General features: G+C 38.6%; 1 protein-coding gene across 1 annotated transcript in view; it reads left to right on the forward strand.

The window, feature by feature from the left end:
• Positions 1-5018, forward strand: part of DACH2 (dachshund family transcription factor 2) — a 310860-nt gene extending 305842 nt beyond the window's left edge. The window contains exon 12 of the mRNA XM_009881777.1: positions 4138-5018. Within this exon, the coding sequence (XP_009880079.1) occupies positions 4138-4175 (38 nt within the window). The 3' untranslated portion in view covers positions 4176-5018. The remainder of the gene's footprint in view (positions 1-4137) is intronic.
• The last annotated feature ends 10641 nt before the right edge of the window (positions 5019-15659 follow it).

Genomic DNA, 15659 nt, shown 5'->3' on the forward strand with positions numbered 1-15659 from the left:
AAGGTGAACTGCTCTCTGATTTTTATTTTTTTATTTAAATTCAAAATAAGAGACTGGTTCAGACTAATTAGCCCCAGATTTGTAAGTTAGATTTATTGTTATGTCATTGTATTTTCCATGTGTCGCTGCATCCAAAGCCAAGCTTGGCTCTGATCTAACTGAAATGCTGACTCTGTTTACGTAGCCTAGGAAGGATGGAGAGATCAGCTCCTGTCCGCATACTTGCGGTACTGTATAAGACTTTAATTCAACCCCTCAAGCAGGAGTTGTGCAAAGCCTCTGAGAGCGCCCGGGTCTGGCACCTGGCTGCCCTCAACCCTCCTGCCGCTCTTCTGCCTGCAGGAACACAGCCGCGGCTCAGCTCTACCTGACCTTTGTTTTAGAAGCTCGCCCAACTCTTCCTTCATCTAAACTGGCAGAGTGGGATTTTCAGTTTATTATTTCATCTCTGCTACCCATGTTCTCTGCAACATGTAGTGCTGGGTTGGGGGTTTTTTTTAATTGTATGAATAATTTATAGTTACTGATAGAACAAATTTATCCTTGTTTTCTCATTATGTAGCAGATCCCAAATTTCCTTCCTCCAGTGATTTTCTCCTCCAGTTTACAGTGTGCTAAAGTTACCTGAACAATCCCAAACTGTAGCTGTGTTGGTTAATCGCAGCCAGCAGCTGCGTCGCATTGCTCCCCTTCCTCAACTGGATTTGCGCAGCAGCATTACCAGGGCACGTTTCTTTATGCAAGTTGTGAGACTACACGTGGAAATCTTGTTTTAAAGTAGTTATATGGAAATACAGCTAAATTACTGACTTAAAACAAAGATATTGCAAACAAAGCCTGACAAAGGATTCAGAAAATTCAGAGCTGCTGAATAGGCTGAGAAAAAAAGAAAAAAAAAAAGAAAAATGTGAATAAATATGCAGATTATAATTATTGCTTTTGGATTCGTCCTTTATACACACATTAAAACCTTGAAAGAAAAAGATGAACAATGATATTGTTGCTCAAAGAGAGTGCAAGAGATGAACATACATCCCGGACTAACAACTCAGGGAAGACAACACCATCCTGAGGGAAAATTACAATTATTAACGTAGGCTCTGTCTCACTGAGAAACTGTGAGATCTTTACTTTTCTTGTACATTGTGAAGGGGAAAAAAAAAAATCCTTTCTAAATGTCTTGCTTATTAAGCCAGTCATGCATTTCACTGTAGGTTGTAAAGCAGTATAACATGCACAGGGGGCTCATAAGCATATTTTAGTGTTAGGGAATATCATTTATACAGTTTTTATATTGTCAATATTACCCCTAGAGAATGAGATTAGGCTTTAAACTACTGTAAATCTACGCTTTTGCTCACCTTTGTATAATTTCATTTTTTAATAGAATGAAGCCCACATAAATGAATATTTGATTAAGGGATAAACCTAATAAAAGAATACATTTATTGCACACAGATTTATTCAAATCTTTGCTATATAATGCTGTAAAATGGAGTGTAGCTTGCAGTCAGCTACACTGAGGGGATGGTGAATATTCTTCAAAAAGATGAATTTGACAACATCGCATTGTCTTTCATGTATAAGTGGTAGCACAGATGCTCCTAATTCTTTAATTCCTCATAGGTGGTTGCTGTATGACGTTGTTAATGCCGTGGAGTTAAGTTTATTGCACAGCAACAAAAAAGTATTTTAATTACTGGAGAATAATTGAGAGCTTTATAAAAAAGGAAATATTTAACCGTGCACTTTGTTTACCGATCCATAATATCTCCTGTGTGGCTGTACTATGCTTGAGCTTTGTCATTTACTTTATCTCTTACAGGTATTCCAAATACCTCCATTGATCTTCCCTTGAGAAATGAAGGGAATAGGAAGGCAAAATTGAAACCCGTTTCAAAGTTTAAATAGTCAGTCCATCAGCCTGCAGTACCTTCAATGACCACCTCTTACCTTAGTTTGAAAACGATTTTTAAAATACAATAAAAATATCAAGTATTAAAAAAATAATATTAATGATCCCATTTTTGATAAGTCAACTCTTGCCTTGAATGCACGACTGGATTCCTCCCCTCCTCTTGCAGACAGAGAGTCCTTGTCACCAAATGCAGCACCGTAAATGTGTGTGCATATGTGGTCTCTGTCTTAGAACAAATATCAAGCATCGAACATATCAGAAGATGCAGCTGATGCCCAATGGCCTTTAAATAGCGAGTAATGGATCTAATTTCTGCTGACTTTCATTGGTTTTATATGGACTAATTCACCAAGCACACCTGTAAATCCACCCACCGCCTCTAGAGGTGGTTGGGCAAGAAGATCCCTGTGCAGACCTGGCTGCTGAGCCTGGCCCTTCAAAGGGAGCGGGCGCGCGGGCGGTGGATGCCCAGGATCTTTGGCTGCTTCTGCAGCACGCAGAGCTGGTGTGTTACTGGCTCGCGAGAAGCACACTATGGCGGAACTTCAGCCTTTTGGACTGCCTATAAAGAGTATTCATACAACTTTCGAGGGCAGCCAAACCTGCAGCTTGTGTCAGGGGCTACCTTATTTAGAAGTACAACTTTAATATAGGCTAGATCACCTACAGCCTGCAATGGGAAGAAGTAATGTGCAACTTCCTAATAATCAGAAGGAGAAAAAGAAAAAAACTCAAACAAAACAATACCAAACAAACCCCACAGTGTTCAATATTTGCATTTCTGCTTACCCCGTCCCCAGGCTTTAATATTTGCCCCGCGAAGTTTAAGACAATGTCAATGAGCCAAAAGCCTGGAACTAATGTTAGTCACTTCTTCGGAAGTTCCCATGCTCTCAAATGTTCCTCCAGAGATGTTATGTCACTGGGTCTTCCGATTTTTATGCTTGTTTACATCCAAAATACATATTAAATCATCTCTGTTTGGAGAGTCTGAGCCTCCTTAAAACCATGAAACATTCAATTACTAATTAGCTGTTTCCTGTTCCTAATGAAGTGAACATGTCGGATTTGGATTAAAATTCAGCTACTGCTCTCCTCTGTTTATGGTTCCAGATGTTTTTGTTTTATCTAGGAGGTTACTTTGACAGCTACTGCTAAATGATAAATCACTCATATTATAGCTGAAATGCATTTTGAAATTGAAATGTGGCAAACTTTGAGATTGCTCCAAGGATCAGTGTCAGTTAGCAGGTCAATACTTGTTCTTTCCTTATGAGTGTTCAGTATTGGCATATGTAAAACAGTAATGGGGTAGATGTCAACATTATACAAAATGCTTCTCAATATTATCATTTTGCTATCATCTTCAAGATCAGTACTTGCAGGTTTAACTGGGTGGATTCATGATTCATTGTATAATGAACAAGAATATGGATTCTTGTTAGCTTTAGTTTCTGTAGGCATTTTAATACTTATTTTTTCTCTGGGCTTAATGTGAAAAATCACAGTTGATAGGTACTATAGCAAGGAATATTTTTATGAAGGAAATAAGTGGCTTTCTACTTGTTTCCCTAAATAAAGAAAAATAAATTTAAAAGAAATGTGGCAGTTTCTGAATGAAAGAACTGTTTTCCAAAGGACAGATATTGATTTACTTCTATTACATTTTTTAATGCAATGCAGTTTTAACACACTGTTCCCTAGAAGGTTTTGTGCACATAATAATGGTACGTTGTAAAGCTGATGCTACGTTACTTGGTCTATCTTACACAAGCATGCAATACAACACAGGCTGCCTTCTGAAAAAAGAAGGAAAATGAGTGTTCAATTAAAAAGCAAATGTCATAAAGGAAGAAAATGCAAATAAAAATATTTATAGTCTCTCCTCAGCAGGTGCTGGCTGGCAAGCACCATTGGAAATAAGGCTAGTGGTTTTTTAGCCCAGCTGAGTGCCCACACCTGTACCAACGGGTTCGAAGGTGGTCACTGCATTTCTCTGCGTAAGAGTCTCCTCTCCAGGGCTTTGCAGGGCTTTGTCATCAGAGGACTCTTTTTCCAATGTACAGTGTACTCACGTGATGGATAGGTTGCATCACTCGTAGATCTGATAATGTAGTTTGAGGAAAAAAAAGTCCACAAACAAATAAGGAAACCCACCCATTTCAGTTAATTGTAAGATGTGTAATTGACCTTTTTTCTTCTTTTTTTTTTTCCTCCAGAAAACAGAACATACATCAAACCTACCATTATGTACTGAAGGAAACATCTATTGCTGAAAAATGTATAATGATCACTATTTGAAGACTATATAGTTCATGAAAAACGTCCCTTCCAACCTTTGATGCCTTCAGTACTGTGTGAAGAACAGGATTTGTAGCATGAAACTTGAAGGACAATTTCAAGCAATTTACTGTTGCTGCATCGAAAACTGCCGTATTGTCATTAAGAAATATTGAGACTTTTTACAAGCTTACCATACCAAACCAAGCCTGTTGCAGCAGATCATTTTTAGGTCCCCGGAGATAGAAAGGAGTTTTAGTATTTTTAAGCACATACAGGAATTATTTCCCCTTCCCCCCCAAAAAAAGACCTTTTTTTTTTTTTTATAAGGCGGTAGCTATTACTGTATAGCAATGGCACAATGATTTTAAGCCACAAAGGTCCTCACTGGCTGTACATCATACAAGTCCAGTTTATCACTGAAACTGTTCAACATGGAGCTGTTTCGATTGTGTTTATAAATTAAGCTTTGTTTACTGAAGCAGATACTCGATATATATTACGTTTTAAAAAGAAATGTGTGTACATTTTTTAAAAGAATGATGTAAAAATTGTCCTTTCATTAGATGACCAATTCAAAAGTGTGAGCTAAACCCTAATAGCTGACGTAATACGAGGATTATAATTGATGCTTTTTTTTTATGCTCAGTTCAGCTTGGCTTTTGGTCTTTTAAGATGAAAAAATGAATATGCAGTAGAGTGTTAGATAATGGAAACTTTTAAGTATGGTTTCTCTGTTGTACCATATTAAGTTAAAGTACACATTCTTTGTTAAAAATGTTCTTGCTAAAAATACAGTATTAAAATTTTTTTTGTTTGACTTTGGAAATCTTTTAACATTTTTTTGACTGTGAATTCCCATAGTTACTGTACTAATGCAAAACAATATTTTGCACTATTAAAAATACTTGAAGAAATTACATAATAAAGAGGGTGGGTTGGTATTAAACATTTTCCTAATTATTGTATGTTCCAAATTCTGAACTTTGCAGCTGAAACATTCCTTTCTCAAAATATGTGACTGAAAGCTGGTTTGAGTCAAGTAGAATTAAGTGATCACCTGTTCACTCTTTCATTCATGGGTCATAGGCACAATGCTTATTTACTTACAAACTCATGTTTATATACACATACTAATGTTTACACACGCCCCCTGTATTAAATGCTGTCACTTAAAAACAACAACAAAACCCCCTTTAAATAGATCTATGGGGAATATATTTCCTATGACTACGTACACTACTATCTAAATCTGTATGTCTAGCGTCCAAAATTTGATTTATTTTTATCACTAGATTTTTTTTCTGGTTAACGGACTTTTGCTAACTTTCAAAGTGTAGCTTCAAACTATGCTATGTAATACAGCAGAAAGATTTCTAAAAGAAATCTTTTAGCGTAAACAGGTGTCAGTTCAAGAAAAAATGCTGGCTTCTGTTTTACAGGTGATCAAACTAGTTATCAGAATAGTCTTTCAAAGTACAAACTTGGTTTATTCCATATTATTTTTATTGCAAACATTCTAATAACTGTATTAAGCACACTAGCATTAATTAAACAATAAAAATTGAATAATACAAAGAAACAGGAGCATGAGGAACTGTGAGCTCATGTGTGAGTAAAACACTGCAGCACCTGAAATTAAATTCTACCTTTGACTATTTATTCATTGCAGTTGCTATTATATCAGGATTCTCTGAATGACAGTTGGACCTTATTTCTAAATCTTATTTTTAAAAAGGACTTGAAACAGTCCTTGGGGTACTGCAGCATTTCTGACTGAATGACTGAACTCTGGTGTTGCTCCTGTGAATTGCAGATTTTGAAGAGCGCTCTTTGATGCATTTTAGAAGGACTTCATGTAACTAAATCTTTCAGTCTTTGAAGTGGAAGCATTTTTTGCATTTTTCTTTAGTCTCCATAAAGGCAATTTTAGCTTTTGTTTTTTTATCAATGGCTGAGCTACATTTCTTAGGGCTGCATTGATACTGGGTTGATGAGCACATCATTGATTTCTAATTTGCCCTTCCCAGAATAGTTTTAAATGTCAGAGTACTGGCAAATGAGATTTAGGAAAGTGATAAACTTCAGACACTGAATCTGTTGTTAAGTCCTTACTGAGTAGCTCCTGATAAATATTGACAAACCAAGACACAGAGCTTTTTATGTGTTAGCTCAACCTAACGAGCACACTTGTAACTAACACTTTCTGTTGGAGAAACCTGTTAAAGCCAGAACAAACAATGGCTTTGGTCAGTTATGATTGAATAGTTCATATAAAAGTGCAGATTTCAATTTTGTTTTTAATTTAAGTCTACCTCCTATCATCTCCTCAGGAATATTCCAAATCACACCTTCCTGCATAGGGGGGTCTGACCCAAAAACTGTTACGTAGTTGTTTTTGACTGCTGCAGTATGGAATGTGGGAGAGCGACCGTGGAGCCGTTTCCCACCAGGGACTCAGAGCCGGCAAGAGTCGCACCCTGCAGCGCTGGGGTTCAGGGTACGGCCTTTGCCCACCCCGCACACAGACGTTTGGGGATTAGGGCTGACGTGGCATGTGATTTTCTTTTTTTCCCTCCGTGCAGTGTACAAAGCCTCAGAGTAGACTTTGCCTAGCTCCAGGCACTGCAACTGAGCACAAAAGGCAAGAAAATGAGGAAATTGCTTTCATGTCATATCTCCCAGGTCTCTGTTGATCATGTCATTCAGAGGCAGAAGGAGATGGGATTGTTTACTCAGACAAGACAAGACTAAGGGAAGAATTAATTGTCTTTCATATCTAAAAGTAAGCTATAAAGAGCAGGAAAGTAACTTTCCTTGTTCTCTGCGGTTCCGTGTCCAGCACAGGTCAGCGTGTGCTGCTTTCAGAAAGCTGCACAGGCCCGTGATCCCATTCCTGCCTGGTGGGACAGCCCAGCAAACACAGGCAATGTTGAGCGGTTGTTTTTTTCACATTTTCACATTCGGCTACAGTTCTCACCCTCCTTGTTCATGTTGTCTTTTAAACAGTGGAACAATCTCAGGAGGAGAGTATTCAGCCTTCACCATGCTCCTTCTCATGTGAGGCAGTGGGCTGAGCAGCCCCCGCTGGCTACGGTGCTGGTAGTCCAAGAGGGACATCACCTCTTTGAGCCGTCGGCTTTTGTGGTTTTTTCCCCGATGAGAGTTCCTGAGAGGAGCAGGACTTCTGCTGTGCCTGTGTCCTCAGCACCTCCTAAAAGTGGAGTGACACTGAAACCCCATTTTAATGCAGTGTATGGGCTGCAGGAAGCTCAGCTGGGGATGGGTGTTCGCAGGCTGAGGGGGCACTGCCGAGGTTGGGGTGCAGCACCCGCAGCCCCGCTGCATCTGCCTCTGGGGCAGCTCTGGTTTACAGAGCATCCCCTTGTTTGTAAATTGCCTTTGAAATGGCATTATGCCAATAAAGTTGGTGTTAGCTGGACACAAGGTGATCTTGGCTAAACGCAGGCAGGTTAATGGACGATGTATTTCAGCAATTTTATGAATCCTGTGTAATGCAGACTGCTATCATAATAAACTTTAACAGAATCAATAGTGACCAATCTCAATTTAAAATCTGGATCTATAGCAATACACAGCGAGAACACTCCCCTTTAGAAACGCATGCCTGGGCATTAAAAGCTGAATGCCGGTTTAAGTAATTGCTATCTACAAGTAAGTGGTCCATTAATATATTTATTTACAGAATATTTTTGGTAACATGACAAAATGTGGGCTAACCCAAATTGGTATGAATTTCCTTCGTGGCCTCAGCTACTCTCTGCAGCTGCTCCGGCGCACAGGGGTGTGTGCGTGTGCACAGACAGCCCTAAACTACAAGCGTGGTAATTCACAGCCTCGCCGGCCCCGGGCTGAGGAGCTGCTGCCTTTGGCAGCAATACTGAGATAAAGACTTCCCGCTTTTCCCACTGCTTCCTCGCTGCGGTACCGCAGCGTCCTGCCTGTGCTGCTGGTCCTTGCTGGGGTGAGGAGGGAGGGAGACAGAAGGGAATTTACAGAGGTTCGTTTAAAGCCAGGTTGTGTGCTGTCATCATTTGTTATACATAATACAAATGTTCAGGCACTTGTAAAATCACGATTAATAAAAATTTTGCCTTTAGTTCTGTCTGCAAATAAGGGCCTTTGATGATTTGAAGCTGGGATGGAAGGGGAGAAGAAACAAGTATTTTCTAAATGATGAATTTAGAGATTAATTATGAATTACTACAGCTTTATGTTTGTACATCAAAGAAATTGCTCAAATCAAGCCAATTCAGTGTCAGCACAGCACAACTGCTGCAGCTTGCTCACTTTCCATTAGCCCGTCAACCGTTTCTGCTTCTGTTGGCCAGCTAATGCTGGCATCTTAATAGATCCTCCTTTGCACGAATGCTGGAGTGTGGTTATCTAGGTAGGGGCAAATATTCTTTTTGGAACTTATTTTTGAAAATAAATAAGAACACCCATTATTCTGAGTTCCAGTTACAAATACAGTAAGATTTTACTATGTCTTCATTATGTGAGTCTGTTCACATAATCCAAAATTACAAAAGTAAATACAGCACCATATATTAAAATGCTCTTATGAAAACTGATACTTAACAAATTACATATTTTATAATATTTAAACTTTTTAAAAAGACATTTGGTTTTGCATGTTTGAAAATGCTTTTTCCAAAATGACATTGAAATGCGTATTCACTGAGTAGTAGATCCCTTTCACTCTGTAGCAGTTCTTTGCTTTTGCTGTCTACAAGAGGGGTTAGTTGTGGGAAAAGGAGGTTTTGCTGTCCCTAAAATGTAACTGCTCACCTTCCTGCTCCCTCAAAGCCACGAGGGCTGCCCGAGCTTCCCAGTTTGTGTTCTGTGGCCAGTGTATCTGCCTGACTAACTGCAGTCTTACCGCTAAGAGCAATCCAGCTCTGTGCCAGCACAACTGGGACAGCCTCTATGTTTAAGGTCATTATCTTTAAAACCAACAATCTATCTCAGACAGGTTAGGCCATACCTATACCTGCTGCTCCTGGTAACAGCGCGAGTGCCCAGTATTCTGGAATAAATTTTGGCCAGCCAGAGGGATGGTGGAGAGGAAACAGCCAGAGAACTGGCACGTTCATACTGAACTACACAGAATTACCCCTGCTCTAATTAATCATTGTGTGCTTCAGTCAGCCAAGAGTGAGACAGATATATTTATTTTTCACAAGAAAGTCTGAAAGAAGATAATGGATAGAAACTTTGTCATTTTGAATTGTTAGGTGAAGACATGGTTTCATCATAGTAAAGTTTGTATCATGGTTCCTTCATAATCAACATTGCAATATGATACCTCTTATATTAAGGTTATTGAGTGCTTTTGAAGTATACAGCCTTATGTAAACATTATGCATTAAGCAGTTGAGCGTCACAGTATCACATGTAAGTACACACGGCACCAGGGCGCAGACGCCTTTTGGACTGTGCCAGCAGCTTCCTGCTGGAGAGGCAAAGAAGTGGTTGGGGTCATAGTACGTTGACCCCTACCTTTGGCGGGTTGAATACAGGCACGGGGTGCCTGCATTCTTCGCGTTTGAGGATCTGGGATTTGCCTAAAGCTTTAATCTTATTACCAAAAGGCCACATGCCTAAACTGAATTGTTGTCTCTCCCCGCCCTCCAACCAAAGTGGCCAAATAGAAAGGAAAAAACATTGGCATTAAATGAAATAAGATGAATTAGCTAAAAAGAGAAGAAAGAATAAAAAGGAATGAAAAATGAACTTTCATTCGCTCCAGTGCCAGTAGAATTTGGAATTTAACTTTAATCATATGTGTCATTCTGTATCAGGAAGAAATACCTGTTTCGTGTTTCCCTGGATGATTCCTGCTATTAGCTGAAAGTCTGTTTATTCCCAGAGCTGTGCTGCCATCAGTTGATGATGCTGGGGCACTTACAGAGATGTTTTGGCAGCAAAAATGCTTTATCATTCGTAATATTATTATGAAACATATTTTTCTTTGTAGACCAGTCCAAAGCAATTCCATATAAATTGTTGCATTCTCTCCCTTGGTGTCAATTGAGGGGGGTGGGGGTGGCGAGGAACCACATCCCCAAAAGTAAGAAAACAGACAAAAAAAACTAGTAACTTAATTAACAAGGAATAAACTCCCTATTGGACTTTTTTTAGTGGTTCTGTAAAACTGGTGAGGACAGAAACGGTACTCAGAGATTTTTCATGTCAGATCAGTGCTTTGCATTTTACATGATCATTTACACCTGTGCAAAGTAAGCATCTGATAGCATTTGACAGCTGATTTATTAGCATTTGACACCAATGCTACACATGCTGAAATGACTCTACAACGTGCAAAGCAGTGGAAAAACCACTGATTCCTTTCATGGCTTTTTCCTGGTAGTTTAATACTGAGATTCCATTGCAAAGGAAAAAATGAATTCCTGACACCCCAACTGTAGTTCTTTATTTCTTCTAATATTTATTATGTTCAGCTCCTACTAACTTGGAAAAAAAAATAAAAGGAAAAAGAGAAAAGCAGTTGAGTTTAATTTGCAGACCTGATTCACAGATGCTGGCTCTGAAACCAAATCAAAACCAGGCCACACTCATAACACCGCAAGGAGTCATAGAAAAATGAGAAGTCTGCTATTGTGATGAGAAACATTGCAGGACTAAGACTCTTGATTTATAACAGAGCTGGTAAGTAAATTGCATATTTTTGATAGTTAATGGTTTTTCAAATAAACAGAAATTTTCACCAAATGAAAGTTTTGTTTTCCCTGAAATTATTTTTGGCTTCTTCAAAGCAAACCCTCAAGAAACTCCAAAGCCAAGGTATTTCTTTTTCACTGTTTTGAAAACAGGCAGTAACAGACTCTGTTCAGATTGCATGTAAGAAAGAAGGGGTGGATCAGTTTAATACTTTCTGGAATGTGGTGGACTTCTCGGTTTTAGAATTATTAAACTAGTTGCACCCAGTGGAAAGAAAAAAAATAAATCATTGTCAGCAATATCACCTACATGCATAAAAACTTACTGGAGTTCTGAGTTCAGAAAAAGAATAAAAGGCCCTTCCCCACCCCAGGAAATCAAGCCCAATAAGAAGGATCATGAACACAGCAACAAGATAGTCTAAATTACGCTATACAATTTGTCAAGCACGCGGTTATTTGAAATGCAATTGCCAATGTTATGTGTTGACAGGATGTGATATCTTAATGAAAATAATAATGCTGTTTGCTCATCTGGTATCAGCCCAATTTCAAAAAGAAAAGCCTCTCAGATTTCACACATCAGAGTAGCTTTTCCAGCTAAAATAATGTGGTAGCTAGTGTAGCATGAATAAGTTAAGTATCTGTGAAGTTCATGGACTGGTGAAGAGGGAGGACCAATTTGCCAGGCTCTGAATTACTGACAGACTGAATGACCCATGTCTAGTCTTGTCACGTTACTTTACACTACACATTGTAACACAATTCAGCAGAACATAACCTGGAAAAAAAATTACTTCAGCACTAGATTGCAAGACTTTCAAGGTTATAAGTGTTTGATTGTCACGGGGCCCACATTTTCTAGATCAATTATAGTGGCCTTTCACTGGCACCCATTGATAAGGTGCAGAAAACAGCCATTAGCTTCACCATCACTCGGAATTAAGCTTTCCCATATTTACCACTGTATGTCTTTGGTCTACACAACTTAAAAAGAAATCAAAGCCCCTAATGCTCATTGCACCTCCCGTTTTCTGCATTCATGACACTGGTTTTATTTTCAGTTCCTTGCTTGGAGCAGCATACCTAGCCAAATCTCATGAAAGGAAAGACTTTGACTTATTAAACATAAGTCAAAGGACAACAAAATTATTTATTCTGAAACAAGAAAATAAAGCAGGTAATTTTACTTCCTCAGTATGACAGCTGTATCTGAGGTGCAGAGAAAGAAACAAACCCAAACATTTATTTTATGTATCTTGTACCCAATAAGGGTAGAAAGTGGAAATAATTAAAGGTATTGTTTGCTCAGTGTCAGAGAATGACTGACTTCCAGTGATAGTGGTTACAGTATAGTGCACCCCTGTACAGAAGATTTTACTTATTTTATAGCTGTGATTTAGAAACAGAGAACTGGCCAGGAGTTACAACTGATGGGATCTATCTGCTTAGGCATTTTCATAATTGAAGATTGAAAGATAATGAAGATAACATCAGCTGCTACAAATGGGTTCTGGTTATTTTTGACTTAAGTTTTATTAGGAATTTGAACGTGACATCCCTTCCTGATGAACGCATCCTCAGCCCATTAATGTCAATGAGAGTTATGCTTATATGGCAGAGAGAGCAGATCTTTTAGTTGCGTATGTCCAGAGTCTGACACACAGCCTCGAGTTCTGTGGCTTACGCAAACAATGACAAGCTAATGAGGTTTTACTTTGCACGCTATATTCCTATAAAAGTAATTTTTAAAATAGTATAATGGATTAATATTTACTTGACAGCCTTTGCATCATTTATTCCCTGGTTTCTGTCTTAGAGTCTTTTAAGATAGAAAGATAGAAATAAATATTTACTCACGCTTCACAAATGCAGTTTATTCTATCTAGAACTATAACCAGCTCTATTCATTGTGTTGCCTTTCAGCTAGATGCTATAAAGAAAGGAAACTAATTATTGTTAAACTTAGGTATGTGATAAAAAGCAAAAAAAAGGTTAGTGCTGACTCCTGTCCCCATTTTACTACAAGCGCCCCCTCCCACCCCTGTCTCCTCTGCCAATGTGTTTGTGGGGGTGTATGTGTATATGCGCATGGAAAAATGAGATTACCTCAAGCTCATTACTGTCCACCGACAGGGTCCTGCTGTAAAAACTTTTGATGAATAGTCAGCATCTAATTCCTGAGTAATAAAAAAAACCCTAAGTTGCTTGCAATCATTATTCCAAATGGAAAAATTAATTGTAAATAACTGGAAGTCAATTAAGGCTGGGTTCTGCCGGGTAATGCAAATCTTTTATAGTTTTGTTTCAGTTAACTGCCTCATTAATGATTTATAGATGTGTATACAGCTGTGGGAACCATAGCATTATCTAATGCACTCAGAGAATAATTACATATGAAAAGAACTACGCAGCTCAGGGGAAAAACTCAGAAATTACTTACTGCCTTAACTTCAACCGTATTAAGATGCAAAGTATTTAGAAACCAACTGTGATGTTTTATCATATTCTTGAGGTTTTATATTCATTTTAAAAAGGGAAAGATAATTCTTTCTAAAAAAATATTTATACTTCAGTATTACACAGTACGCAAAAATCAAAACATCTCAAACTGAGAACGTAAGCCATTTATTCATTATTTAAAAGCCTAAGTTATAAAACATTCCCATTCCCTTTGTGCATTTGTTATACAGGAAAAAAAGGCATTTCTACAGTTAAACTGTTCATGGGCATATGCATACATCTCCCTGATTTACATAGAGCTATAATTTTGGAAGGACTTCAGGAGTCATATTTCTGGATATACAAATATATTGGTATTTGTTCTTTGATGACACCATTCTTTGAAGTTTGAGGGTTTTTTTGTAAAATATTCTTTTCACTCCTGAAACTTATTTCACTTCTAATAGTGTGGTAAACCTGAAGTTTGCACATTTCTTATAAACTTTAATCCAGTGATAAACTGCAGTTGGCCATTTGGAAGCCCCATGGAGGATCCTTTGTTTTCAGGCCTGCTTCTCTTATTTAGAGCTGAGGAGGTCAGGGTCTTTCTCACCAAAACCAGGCAGTCAACACCCAGAACCTTCCCTGAAATTTTGAATACAGTTCACTCCGTAACACTGCGGATCTTCAGTCCAAAGCTTCTAGCCTCGCCATGAGCAAATTCTCTGTTGCATGTTTGTGGGAACAGGCCAGAAAAGCAGAGCAATCTCACCCTCCATGCTCTGCCCCCCAAAAGCATATTTCATCTTCAGGCCTGACCGAAATCACCATCCTGTGCTTTTGTCCACAAAGTGACTCCAGGAGAATAAGGGTGATTGTGGTCAGCTGCTGATGGTTTGAGCTGTTTCTAGCTCCCACTTTGTTTACTACCTGGTTGCTTTCGTGTTCCTTTGAGTTTCCCAGCTCCATACCTAGCCTGCCTTTCACCCCCTGTCCCTCACTGAGTCTGGCTTTTCGTGGGTATTTCTCCCTGTGGTGTGGGCAATCAAGGTTCCTCATTCCTTGCTACCACTCTTTTTCCACCTTCAGCCCAGCCAAAGATCAGTGGATTAAAACATCCTCGCAGCCACCTCTTTCACAATTACTGACATAGCGCAGCTCCCAGAAGTTTCTTCTTCTTCTTGCTCCTGCTTCACCATATTCTTCAGGACTCTGCACCCAACTTTTTCCTCTAGCCCAATGCACTTAAATTCTTTGCTCTATCAGTTGTGATGTGATCTGTCAGTGCTCCTTCTTACATGTTGTGTGATTTACGGGAAGTACCTTTTTTGCCTTATAATTTAGTAATATTAAAATCCTGGACCAGTTATCTGTTTGAACTATACATGGCCAGAGGGATACAAATAACGGTATTTTTCATTTTGTCTACAGATGCTTAGGCTTTTACATAAAACCTACAACTAACCTGTAGCACTCACTTGTTTCACAAATAACATCCGCACATTTCACCAGCTAGGAAAAAAAGAAATCATCCTTTTGGGGAGAGTTCGGGTGGGTAAAGGACATCAGAAACTCATTCCATAGTTTCACAGCAGCACTAAAGCACAAACGCTGCTTGGCCACCAGGCTGCTGCTGCTAGCCAGCCGGGCTGTTGGATTAAACGGAGCACAGAATTGTTCAGTGTCCTGCTTGCTGTGTTAGAGAGCTTGTTCCCTGTAGAGGGATGCTCAGATGAAAATTCACAAGTTCTGTCTTCACAGCAAATCTGTGGTATCTTTTTGCATGCCTTTTAAAGAACAGGTTTACACGTTTATAATTATGCTTATGTATTTCTGCTGTCACTGAAGAAAACTACTTATTATAGATTTTATCAACTCAAAGAATAATTCAGGTTGACGAGGTCTCAGGAGATCACCTATTCCTACCTCCTGCTCAAAGACTTATGCATCTACATCAGTGACCATGTGTGAAATGAAAATGAAATCCAAAGCATGGGAATAATTTATTTGGAGATTTTATTGCCAGAGAATAAAATAAAAATGGATAATTGAAATTGTCATAAAATATTTGTAACTCTGCAGTTGTGTCCTACTTGCTAATGAAACATTACGGAAACCTACAAGAACAAATTAATGACTGCAAATCAAGTATCATTTAGCATTAGAAAAACATACTTTTAATTCTAAGCTTTTGAAGTTGCACTGAATAATCTGCGTAAGGAACAGCTAAATAAATCAAGACTCTGCAATCTGGAAAAGAACTTGCCAAGAATTCATAAGACCGAGGTCCATATAATCATCAATGACAGAAAGAA

The sequence above is a fragment of the Charadrius vociferus genome, unplaced genomic scaffold (genome assembly GCF_000708025.1).
Source record: "Charadrius vociferus isolate BGI_N301 unplaced genomic scaffold, ASM70802v2 scaffold472, whole genome shotgun sequence".
In the NCBI taxonomy this organism is placed as follows: domain Eukaryota; kingdom Metazoa; phylum Chordata; class Aves; order Charadriiformes; family Charadriidae; genus Charadrius; species Charadrius vociferus.